Genomic DNA, 13,615 nt, shown 5'->3' with positions numbered 1-13,615 from the left:
CAAATCTATCATATCCCCTATTGGTAAACCTCTGACTGAGGTCCCTACTGGCCAATTGATATTCCTCCATGTTGGAACTGAGACGTTTGATACGTATAAATTGAGATATGGGAATGCTCCTGATGGTGTGACGGGGGTGTAAACTTGATGCATGTAACAAGGTGTTATATTATGGTACTTAGGAAAACCTTGGTGGACAAAGTATTGTCTGGGTTCCTGTATACAGTGACATCCAAAAAATTGATGGAGTTTTTATCATACGTCACGGAAAATTCAAGTCCCCAGACATTATCATTAAGATACTCAACAAATTCTCGCAAGTAACCCACATCAGCCCGCCACACCAACCAGCAGTCGTCCAGGTAACGTCTCCAAATGTCCATTTCCACCTGAAAGATGTTGTGTGATATATCATATATCATGTATTCTTCGACATAGGCCATGAAAAGGTCAGCATATATTGGAGCAAAAGATGCCCCCATAGCTGTTCCTTGTTGCTGCCAATAACATTGGCCTTGGAAATACAGAACATTCTTATTTAACACATGTTCAGACATACATATCAAAAGAGTGTTAAACCCCGGTGCATATAAGTTGACCCTTTCCAACCAATATTGAATAGATTGCAGACCCGCCCAGTGGGGTATACTTGTATATAATGATTTTACATCCAAAGTACATAGATACCATTCGGATTCTAATTGGGTCTCCCTGATTAACTGCAAAAATTGTGTGGTGTCCTGCAACCTAGATCTTATATGTCCCAACAGAGGTTTCAGATACTTAGTTAGGAAGGCCGATAAGGGTTCGGTCAATGAGCCTATTCCAGAGACTATTGGTCTACCAGGTGGTTTATCCAAGGACTTGTGGATTTTGGGTAAAAGATACAATATCTGTTTGGACGGTTCAGAAACCATAAGTGAATCCAAACATTTCTTGTTTATAATACCCTCCTCAAAGGCTAACCGCAAAAAGGAGTCAATCTCATCCTTAAATACTGGTGTTGGATCTATGGACATGTACATGTAACACTTAGCATCAGACAGTTGGGTTAACCCTTCCTGGACATAATCCGCAGTGTTCCAAACCACAACTGCACCTCCCTTATCAGCAGGGACAATAACTATATCTTTATTGTTACATAAGTTGTTCAAAGCTATCCTGTCATCCGGAGTTAGGTTGCTGGCCAACATGATATGTCCCATATTCTCAAAATGAATATCCCTCAAAATAGTGTCCATAAAAATGGAAACGTGTTTATTCACAGGAGGTTGAAATGAGGACTTACCAAAACGGAAGTCCTCAGATGGTTCTGACTTGTTATCATCAAAGAACAATCTAAGATTGAATGTCCGGCAAAAAGCCTGTAAATCCTGTACTATGTGATATTCCTGGCTGAAAAATGAGGGAATATAGTTCAAACCCTTATTCAAAAGGGCAACCTGTTCATCTGTTAATATGGTTTTAGATAAATTCAACACAGTCTTTGTTCGAATGACGTAGATTTTCTCTCTGAATTAAAAACTTTAGAATCTGGTTTTGTGAATAGAGGTTACTCACCTCTGGATGTGAGGGCTATATGTGAACAGGTTATACAATTGAGGGAAACAAGGGGTAGACCCTATTTTTCTAGAAATGGCCCTGTTGTATCTATTCCATCCAAGCAACGTCGACATTCCTCTCTTATATTACCACTAGGTGACAACATCTCGTTTGTGCAACAACTTATTCATGACAAATGGGATCTTTTAATGGTGGATCAACCAGTGAGGGAGTTAGTTGGTAATTGTCCTAGGTTTGTGTTTAGCAACAATAAGAACCTTAAACAGCTTTTGTGTTTTCCAAACCTGACCCGTACTAGGAATGATGTGGTACCTTTATGGTGCTTTGGCACCAAGAAATGTGGATCTTGCACACAGTGCAACTTCATTGATACTTCTAGATTCTTTAGAAATTCCAATGATGGGAGAATTTGGGAACTCAGAAACAGGTCTGACTGTAACACTAGGAATGTTGTCTATGTGGCTACTTGTCAGACCTGTTTCTGTTTTTATGTGGGCAAGACCAATCGATCCCTCAAAGAAAGAATCAGAGACCATATGTATGCTTTCTCTAGAGGTGAGTCCTATAGTGCCATATCCAAACATATGTTGATCAATGGCACACATCATCAGTTTTTATTTCAGGTGTTGCATGCCATGAACAGCAGTATACGGGGGGGGGATATTGTAACATTGACTGAAGAGATGGAGACTAGATGGATTCTCCGCTTGGCAGCACACAGGGGTGCTGGTCTTAATGAGTCTGTCCCCCTGAAACCTATTTTAAAGGCGAGACCCTTGAGGTAGTTATTAAACTCTCACTATCCACAATCAAGTGGCTGTTTTTGCCATTGTATATGTACATATACATCTATTTACATTACACATCCTTATTACATTTTTTACATATATGTTTTTATTATGTAGTAGCATGTTTTATATAGGTTTATATGGTTTTATGTGTTTTTTATATAGTTGTATAGTTTTAGCTTATTCATTAGATGTGTTAGTATTTGTTTAATGTCATGCTTTTCTAAATCCAATATGGAGATAGGGTATGATGTTTTCTACAGGATATGATGTTTATAACAGGAAGTGGTAACAGGATATGATGTCTTCACAGGATATGATGTTTTAAATCCAAAGTGGAAACAGGATATGATGTTTTTACAGGATATGATATATATAGTGAGTGACTGTTTTTTGAATTATAACGTCTGATGAAGCAAAGTTTTTCTTTGTGAAAGCGCTTACGTTTTGTGTTTTAATAAATTCGTGGCTATTTTATTTGAACAGTTCCTGGTATTTGTTCTATGAATTATTGGGATTTCTGCAACATTTCGCTACTTTGTTTTGGACAGTGTGAGTAGCGTTTTTTGCCAAGCTGTCTTGTGAAATCTTGTAACGCTGCCTTGGACTGATTTTGTGGTCTTCCATCCTTTGGGACTGTTGTTGCTATTAATTTTCCTGTCTTTTGGGCTTGGTTTGGTGATTCTCTTTATATATACATATATATACATATACATATATATATATATATACATATATATACATATATATACATATATATATATACATATATATATATATATATATACATATATATATATATATATATATATATACATATATATATATATATACATATATACGTATATATATATATAGATATATATACATATACATATATATATATATATATACATATATATGTATATATATATATATATATATATATATATATATATATATATATATATATATATGCATATATATATATATATATATATATATATATATATATATATATATATATATATATATATATATATATATACACACACAAACACACACACCTATAAATCTGTATTGTGAATGCAGCTTCAAATGCAGTCATTTTAATTTCAAATCACTGCTTTTGGAAACTGAATTTATGACAAATGTATTCCCCTTCTACATTACAAAATTACATTCCAGCTAAATAAATAACAAAATGGAGAAAACTTGGTGGAAAAAAGGCACAAATAACTTAATCAGATGTAAAACCCCATTAATAAACAAAAAGCTCTACAATAGTGTTAGTTACAATTAAAGACACAGTGATGGTTTAGCGTTTATGTTTTAATTGAGTGGGTTAATAAAATCATCCTGGGATTTGTTCCGGCGTAGTTTGGTGCATTTTTTGGATTATTGGATTCCAACTAAATAATCATTGATCAAAATAACAAACGAGGCATACATCAAAGTTACATTACACATTTGCATTTTATGGTAATTTATTTTTCTACTAAATTAATGTACAAGTTAACAACTTGCACTAAATAAGTAAAGCTTTTCAGAGGTGCTCCTGCATACCTAGGCAGGCTAATCTGCTTGTCTCTTGTTTAGCACCTCTGAGTACTGGAATGCCACACCACTAACAGCCTACTCTCATCCTTACATTCAAGAGCATCTTCTGAAAAATCAAGTTAAAAGCATAAGCAAATACAAATATTTTAATGCTCACAAACCCAGAATGATATTAGTCTTTTAAAGTTTCACAAATTGTCATTTCCTGAAAATTGTACTATCTAAACTTGTATTATTAGCCAGACATGAGCTTTCATATGACAGCAAGATAGTCTTCCAATTGCTTGTTTATGGAGATATATACAGAAACATGAAAAATATGCTTGTTTAATAAGCAATATAAGTACTGAAAATATTTAAAGATGCACAGCTAACAAATATATGTCATGCAATAATTCTCAAGCCACTTGCATCTGGAAATATCGCTTACATGGGAGAATATTGCACATCCTCATGATTACTAACAAACAAATAGCAATATATGTAGTATAGTGTACTATAAAAACATTGACAATATGGTGTTCTTGTCTTCCACAGCTGGGTTTCATACTATGCCCCTCAACAAAATGCAACTCTCCCTGAATATGAAAATAAGAACAAGTGACAAACATTTCTACATGTTATTCTGGATTAGTAATCTGAATATAATTTTTTGCATTGTTGTTGTGTCTTTCGGCTTTTCCCGGATAGGGGTCGCCACAGCGGAACTCTGGTCCGCTAATGATTGCCAGTAGATTTTTATGTGCCGAGTTGCCAGCCCTGATGCACATCCTTTAACCAAGGTACGCCCATTCACGCATGTCTCCAGACAGAAGACACTCTAGCTGAGAATCGAACAGGACAACGTCTTATTGTGAGGCTACAGTGCTACCGCAGCACCACCACCGCAGTTAAATCTTGCTATTTATAATGCTACCTAGTATTAGTAATATTACTATTATTAATTGGGAAGTTATTCAGTTAAGGAAGCTCCCCCGCCCACAAAAAAAGGACTGTTGTGGATGTCATAAGGAACTATGGGTGTTATCTGGCAGAAAAAGTTGTAATTAACTTTCCCAGTTCTAATCCACCTTTCTGTAGACAGAAAAAAAATTATTATCTAAACTCTTTTCTTTCCCTGACCCCCACTTGTAAGAAGAACACAACAGTAGCAGACAAAGCCACAAAAAGCTGTAACAGCAACACACAAACCTAATCTAACAACTTTAAAGCCCATTAATGATTAAAGAAAATTACCGACATTTCATAACGTTACAACAGACGCGACTGTGATAGAACCGGAAACGGCACATTGAATAGGGCTAATATATCAGCCACAACTCTGTTTAATGGAATAAAACATACCAATACAGATGTAGTCTGCAGACACTAAGAAATGAAGTTCCAAACTGTTTGTGTCCTGCCCTCCATGTATAGCTAACCCTTTGCATTTCCATGACATGTATACACTTCTTGCCTGCTGCTCGCCTTCACCTTGCAATGAAAACCAGATCATTTACCTCCATCTCCCCAGGCAACAGACAGATTATAAATTATAAGTCACGAACAGGGTTTACTTTTTTTCACAAAGTGCTAACTACTGGTCTGGTGTGAAAGTGGGAGTTGAATTTAGCACTTAGCCAACAGGGGACTGACCAGAGCTTTAGCTTTATTTTTTTACCTTTTTTATTGTAATTTAATTTGCTATCCCGACTGTCCCAGATGTTCACAGGTATGGTATAGTGTGCATAGCATATGCCTGTCGACATTCATGGGTACATCTCTCAACTGCAGAATTAATTCAACGGCGGTTATAAATTAAAAAAAATGACCTCAGGGTCTCTGAACACTGCTGCTGTTCTGAGATGGTTACGTTCAGGACAATCCAAGTTGCTAGACCTTCCCGATCAAACAAAACTTAGCTCTTTCAGCTTAGCCACTAGGATTAATTCAGTAAATGGCAAAATGTAAAATTTAACATTAATTTTTTTTTCCTTTCATACACAGTCTTTGCACTCTGTTCAGTCACCAAATGTGCCTTCTGTCAACTACAATTGAAAACGCAGTTGACGCAGCTATCCAGGATAATAGAAATTTGATCACCTGATGACAACCTCCTATCACAGCTATGATGCATCCTTGATGTAACCATTATTAAAAAAAGAATGTAGGTAAATTGGAACGGGAAAATGTACCACTTTGGCTGTACTTTTTTCCGATTTCAATTAAAAAAAAAAAAAGCAATGCATTTTTTTTTTAAGTGACTCGACTTGTACCACGGCTCTAAAAAGTGGGTGGCACACTCCCCCGCACTTAAATCTACCACTGGACCATAAATATTTAAATGGCATTGTTTTTGAAATCTAAAAATAAATGAGTAGAGTTTTGCTATTGTTGAGCACCCCAGTTCCTTTTTAACTAAATATTTACTATACTTTTTTATTGGACTGCTGAAGGTGATTTGATAGATATATTAAAACTGTACCCCAAAATGTCACTGTAACTTGTATTGCCTACTCAGTCTTTACAGAAATAGAGTGATATATATGCATGCCATATCCTTAATATATATAATGGATTATTTGGTGCAAGTTCTTGATTGCTTTCTTGACCTTGTGATGGTTTTCCACCCAAGTTATTTTTTTCATTTGCAGACGGATGCTGAATATACCAACAAAGTTGCAGATAGCATTCAGAATATGTAAGTACTTTCATTCCTTCCAAATACTTGTGTATGATTGCACTTGATATGCTTTTTATGTTTATGCTCATCATTAGGATTTCTTTTTCTTTTTTATTGATGTTTCTTGCCATTTGCCTGCTTGACCATCAATGCCTCTTCCATGAGAGATGCCCCACAGGTAGCTGTTACAGGTTTTGTGGTTAAGATCCCCCCCAATCCCCTGCTGGCTGACGTAAGCACCAAAATTGCTGCTGAGTTATTCTGTACTGTCCCCGATGTGTGCATGCTCACAACCATGTACCTATGAGGCTACCATTACCAAATATGGCCATTGTTATGCAGGTTTCCCCTTGCATGGTAGAAATTTGGACAACTGGGTTGCAGATTTGAGTCATCCATTAACCACCATCTATTGCCTGGCTCTTTCAGGACCAGAATCACCAGCAGAACTCTGGTTATCTGAGTTGTAGCCAGGACTTTATTCCCACTGTACCATAGGGATGGGGGAATTTTTTCTCCATAATCAGTAGGACCATTGATGTAGCAGCTTAAGTGATGTGTGAGTATTACCTCAAGGGTGAGGTCAGTCCACGTCTCAAGCTAGAATTAGCAGTTAATTCATGAATAGTCAGATGAGAATGGCATGACCACACACTGGACATAAATTGTTAGTGTTATTTTAAAGCCCTAAGTAAATCATTACAGTTGACTTTGATATGGATAAAAAGAGTCTGATAACATGTAGCACTACAATACTTAAATGATACATCTGTCTGCATTATACTAATCATGTCTGTATCTTTTACACTGAGGATTCTATCAGTTACTGCATATACACTGAAGTAATCCTTACTTGTCTGTTTAAATTTCATAATATTTATGACCAAAGCCACTGCAATGCCTGTAATTTTGACACAAGGTTCATCTTTCTGTCTGGACAACATCTGCATTTTTTATAATTTAAAATTTAGTTTTGATTATAAATACTGAAATCATTTGCATATTTAAGTCAATGTAGCAAAGGATAGGAAAGTTGCAGTATATGGTAAGGAACACCAAGGTAAGTTATTTTCAAATGACTTATGCTATACCTGATCTCATTATTCAGGAGCCTTGAGTTAAAGCAGAAAGAAAAAAAATGTTTCAGTGATCCAATCAAACAAAACATAAAACAAAAATCAGTAAGTGGTACAGGAGGTGAAAATGTCCTTCATTTACATAGATGAGGTAGTGACTACAAAGTTTTGTTCCATATGGTTGAGGTTCCCTTTTGTTAATGATTTATCCTAAGCATTAATTTAAATGTATTATTATTATTCTTTGTTGACCAGATTAGTCCCAGAGGGCTAATAACTGCTTTTCAGAAGAGACCTAAGGTAGTATTTATTCTACTAGGGGAGTATGGCTAGGGTACCAGGGAACTTCCCCTACTCATTGTCATTGTGAGTGGGAAACATTGAGGAGGAGCAATTCCTGTTTCCATTCCAGGCACCGTGGTAGCCTAGAAAAATAGGGAGACAGATGGAGAGAGTAGGAGATGATGGAGTAGTAAAAGAAATGAAAGAGAAAGCAAATATTGAGACCCCTGAATGTATGCAGGATTCCGAGGAAATGTCAAAGGAACCTGTTTGATGGAGATGAGTCAGCAAGTGATGGATTTATAATGACACCCCTCCACTCTAGTCAGAAGGGTTGCTGGATGATTTAGTTAAAGAAATGTTAAGTTAGCCAGAAAATTAGGAAGGTGTTTCCTGGGGGGATTTTATGGAGAAAATACAAAAGGAGGATGCAGAGACAATCCTGAAGAACAGTGGTGAGATGGAAAAGAAAACATAAGCAAAGAAAGTAAAAGAAGGCAAAAGTGGAGCAGAAGAAAATGAAAAACAGAAGTATGTGGTTAGGATTCCAAGTAAAAGAAGGTATATGAAGAGTGGGTAATTTATTAGCTCCTTTGGGTGTAAAAGCACATGATGTAAGAGCATTTATTTGTGACATTATGTTTGAACTGTTTTTTCAATGGAAAATTTCCTTGGAGAAGATGAAAAAAGAAAGACTGTAATCCATTGAGTATTTCTGTGATAAAAGCATTTAACAGGGAAACAAAAAGAAGATTTATGTACAATTTCAAACAGAGGTAGAAAGAAGGACTTTGGAAGGACATTTTAAAAGCTTTATATAAAGAAGTACTAGACATTGCAAAAGGTTGACAAAAGGGGTTTGTGGACTGGTGGTTGGGATTGTAATATTGTGTTGAAAATAGAAAGAGAAAAAAATACATATAACAAGCATGGTGAATGTGGAGGGGAATGGGGTGTTGTAAAATACTGGGAACATCCAAAACATGTTTTTTTATGTGGAAAATACCATTTGATAAGTACCTGGAGCAAAAGAAAGTTTTTATTTGTGGGGAAATGGGAAATAATGCAAAAGTGTGAATTGAAATGTTATAAATGTAATAAAATTGGACATTTATGGATGGATTGCAAAAATGGAAATAACGGTAAGGAAAAAGAAGAAAATTAATAGAAAAGAACTTTTAGAAGTAGTAGAAATGGAAGAAAAATTAGATGAGAAGAAAATAGAGGACATAGAAGAAGGTTCTAAAATAAGTGAAGACATAAACTGGGAGGTAGTAAAAGGAGAAAAAAAATTATGTTGGTAAAAGAAAATTTAAAGGGATAAGTACAAAAGAAAAAAGAAAGGAAATGGATGAAAAAGAATATATACAACTAATGATTGGGATTTGGTATAGTGGTTAAGCTGTTTGACTCGGATACAAAATAGTGTTTGATTCATACCTTTGGGAAGAAATTGATTAGGCTTAGAATGATCTAAGAATGCTACCCTAGTAATTAGCTATGACCTTATGAAAACTTGAATCTAAGGAAAAGGGAAAATGAAAAATTTTAGAGTGCTTTCTGTAAATGTGTAAAGTATTAAGAATGTAGTAAGAATAGGAATTTTTGAGTTGTGTAATACATGTGATGTAGATGTAATTATATTAGACAGCACAGGATTTTTAACAAATGAAACAGAGAAACTATGGGGAGGAATGATCTGGAATTTGGGAAATGAGAGATGTTCTGGAATAGTCATATTCTATAGAAATATAGTAAAAATATTAGATGTAACTTTAGCAAAAACTGGAAGATTAACCATTGTAGTTTTAAAATGGAAAGAACAAGTTTATAGAATTATAGCATCATATGCTTATACTACCTGTAAAGAAAGGAAAAGCTTATTTCATCAGATTTTAGACTATGTAGTAATAAATATGAATATTATCACAGGAGACTTTAATTGTGATTTAACAGGCAAGCATGAAAAGAAAGGAAATGATATAAGGAAAATGTTAGACGTTATGAGATGTGGTACATTAAAACTTTCACCCAAAAACTCATGGACTTGCAAAAGGGGTATATATAGGACTGAAATAGATTATTTTATAGTATCAGAAGGTTTAGTTATATGAGAAGGGGGTATTTGAAACAGGATATTCTGTTCATCTTGCAAAGGGGCTGTAGATAGTAATACTGTATATAAAAATAGGAAAAAGAATAAAAAAGATGAGAAAACATGGGATGAACAAGGAAAGAGATTAGTAATACAGCTGTGGAAAGATCATATTACTATGACAACATTTTATAAAACTGATCTGAATGGTGGATGATATTTTTTACAAGGAAAAGGAGAAGTAGCGAGTTACTTAAACAGATTATTAAAAAGGAAGATTGTAGTGTAATGAGAAATGTAAAAGGAGAAATAGAAAAAACTCAGGAAATGATTATGAATAGTGTAGTACTATACATACAAGAAATGTTTAAAGAAAAAAGAAGGTAGCAAAAAAAACATGGAAAGTAAAAAAGTTAACAGAAAAAGAGGATAGAGAGTTGGAAAAGTAGATCTCTTTAAATGAGCTAGATAAAGTATTCAGACAAGTAAATATAGATTTGGCTGCAGGGCCAGATAGAATAGGGCATGAAATGTATAAAAACTTAAGGGATTGGTAAAACAATATTTTTAAAGATTTTGAATGAGTGGTTAAATTAAGGTTTTATATATAAAGAATTATATAATGGAATACTTAAATTCATATGGAAGAAGGAAGATAGAAGAGAATTAAACTGGAGATCAATAATGTTAAATATTGATTATAAGATCATTGTGAAATAGTACAATAGACATTTGAAACCAAAATAGAAAATATTATGGAAGATAGCTTATATAGTGTAAAGGGGAAGGGTTGTCAAGAATTATTGATAGAGAAATTGTGGATGGTATTATGAACAGAAAAGTGAGAACCATGGTAGGAGATCTTAATAAGACATTTGACACAATTAGACATGAAATCCTATGAAAAATAATGAAAGAATGTAATATAAGTTAGAAAGTTAAATTATGTATGTCGGCGTATAGTAATAAAGTAAAAAATACTTGTAAATGGCTGGTTAAGCCAAGAGGTGCATATGAAGAGTGTTGTAAGACAGGAACATTCAATGAGTTGTATACACTTTGTAGTAGTTATGAATGTGATAGTATGTGAAATAAATTACAAAATGAAGGAGATGAGGTAAATAACACCTAAAGGGTTAAGAATTCCCAGTTCTGTTAACATGTGCAGATGACATTATACTAATTGCAAAAACAAATGTGTTTAGATATGATAGGGATGGCTTTAAGTAATGACAAAAGTAAATATTTAGGTGATGTAAAGATTGGGGATATATATTATACAATGAATGAAATTTCTGCTTTAGGTATAGCATTTGGGAATAAAGATGTTAAGTAGAATTCACTGGGAAAAAACAAAAGAAATAAAGCAAATGTTTTTTTCTGGAGGACATCTAAATTATCATTGAGAAAAAATGGCTTATTTGATAAATTCAGTACTAATGAGAAAATACCATAGTTATCAAGTAAATTTATGTTGACAACAGTATTTGAAAAGGAATTATTGCATGTGATTTTTTCATTTATATGGGATTCTAGATTAAACCCAGTAAAAAGATTAGTTTTGTATGTAAATAAAGCAGGTTTAGGGTTAATTAACCCAGTGGTATATGCTGCTTCATTAAATGTATTCAAAGTATTAAAGTGGATAAATGAAAAAGATGAGAGATTAGTTTTAAAACTGTACAAACACAAGTTTAATAAACTTTGGGATGTGGTAAAGAGTAAAAGAGCGAGTATATAAACAAAGTAAATGTTAGCAAGAAAAATATTTTTTGTGGAAAATAAAAAAAATGATATAGAAGAAGATAATAAAGTATGGTACAAGAATATAATAAACATTACTATGTAAAACCATGGGAAAATCTAACAGATGAAAAAAAAATTAAAGCTATAAAAATAAGCAAATGGTGTAATTAGAATGTTGAATTTTTTTGGGGAGACTGGTAATAGATAAATTGTCAGTAAAAACAAATATGCCACATAAAAAGAAAAGTGATAGAATATGTTTACATGGTCAAGAAGAAGAAACATGGAACATGTGTTTTTGAAATGTAAAAAGTAAAAAACCTTATGGGGAAACTATGTAAAAAAAATTTGACAATATCAAAGAAGTGGGTAACATAAATATGGATACGATTACATATGGATATTGTCAGAATAGAATTAAAGAATATGTTAAAATAATAGATTGTATTTATTTTATGTTACAAGTTATATAGAGTGAAAAATTAAATGAAATTATGTTTAATGGTAAACAGATTTTAGCAACAATATTAAGAAAATTAAATGGTTATGGAAAAAAGAGTGGGGTCTAATAGGGATTTAAATGTAGCATGATTGTAAAGAAAATTCTGAATGTGAACAGATGTGTATATTTTTATATTTGTACATATGTAAATATTTGTAATATGTAAATATTTTGTAAATCAGAGTTATTTGTATATAAATAAAGGACCCCTACTCTTTAGGGAAAGTAGTAAGAGCTTTTATTCTTGTTCATAAAGAGACCTTTTCTGACATTATTTTTGAGACAGATTCTGTTCTGGAATTTTTCATGACAAAACAAAAAGGAAAATACATGTTCTATTTCAAACTGAAGTTGAAAAGGAGACTTTAAAGAAACATTTAAGCAAATGTGTAAAGAAGGTATGGGCATTAGCAAAGTGTATGAAAACAGGTGTCATATTTACTGAAAATGAAGAAAGAAAGAAGTGTTCTTATCTGTAATACAATAAATTTAGAGGGTAACAGGGGTGTTATAAAATATTAGGGATAGCCTAAAACATGTTTTTTTTCCCCTTTGGAAAAGATGATCATTTGACGAGTCACTTTGATAAGAGTAAATGTAATATTTGTGGGTAAATGGGTCATAATGCAAAGTGAATTGAAATATTATAAAAATGGGCATTTATGGCTGGATTGTAATCTAGAGAAAAGGGCTGAAAAAAAAGAAAACAAAAGTGAGGACAATATACAAAGAGAAGACATACTGCCAACAAAAGATATAGTAAGTAGGGAAGCAAGACCAGGGTAAAAATAAAGATTTGGATAAAGAGGAAAAGGAAATGGACTGTAATATAGAAGGTGGTTCTGAAATAAGTGATGAAGACAATATAAATTGGAAAGTAGTGAAAGATAAAACAAATTATATTGGCAAAAGAGTAAGGGATAGAAAAAGAAATTTATGAGAGAGAAGTATGAAAGAGAAAAGAAAGGAAATGGATATAATGCAAATGAGAATTTCTGGTAAGATAAAACATAGACATAATGACAATTTTCGAGTTCTTTCAGTAAATGTAAATAGTATTAAAAATATGGGTAGAAGAATAGGCACCCTAAATTAGTGTAGTACGTGTGATGTTGATAAGATGATAATGGAAGATGTAAGATTTTTGACACAAGAAGACAGGTTATAAACAAACTTTGGGGGAGGAGATGATATGGAACTGAGAGAAAGAGCTATGTTCAGGCATAGTTGTACTTTGTAGAAAGTCAATGAAAATACTGAATAGAACATTGGTAATGATGGAAATCTTAACTGCTGTATATTTCATATATATATATATATATATATATATATATGTATATATATATATATATATATATATAT

At 33.2% G+C, this 13,615-nt stretch overlaps 1 protein-coding gene across 4 annotated transcripts in view; it reads left to right on the top strand.

Annotated features, from left to right (window-relative positions):
* MGAT4B (alpha-1,3-mannosyl-glycoprotein 4-beta-N-acetylglucosaminyltransferase B) overlaps nt 1–13,615 on the top strand; it is a 1,742,611-nt gene that overhangs the window by 1,137,606 nt on the left and 591,390 nt on the right. For all 4 annotated transcript variants that reach the window (XM_044069458.1, XM_044069462.1, XM_044069459.1 and 1 more), the window contains exon 5: nt 6,524–6,570. In XM_044069458.1, the coding sequence (XP_043925393.1) occupies nt 6,524–6,570 (47 nt within the window). The remainder of the gene's footprint in view (nt 1–6,523; nt 6,571–13,615) is intronic.

The sequence above is a fragment of the Protopterus annectens genome, chromosome 4.part0, assembly GCF_019279795.1.
Source record: "Protopterus annectens isolate FY-2018-M chromosome 4.part0, PAN1.0, whole genome shotgun sequence".
Taxonomy (NCBI): Eukaryota; Metazoa; Chordata; order Ceratodontiformes; family Protopteridae; genus Protopterus; species Protopterus annectens.
This window is presented reverse-complemented; position numbering and strand designations above follow the sequence as displayed.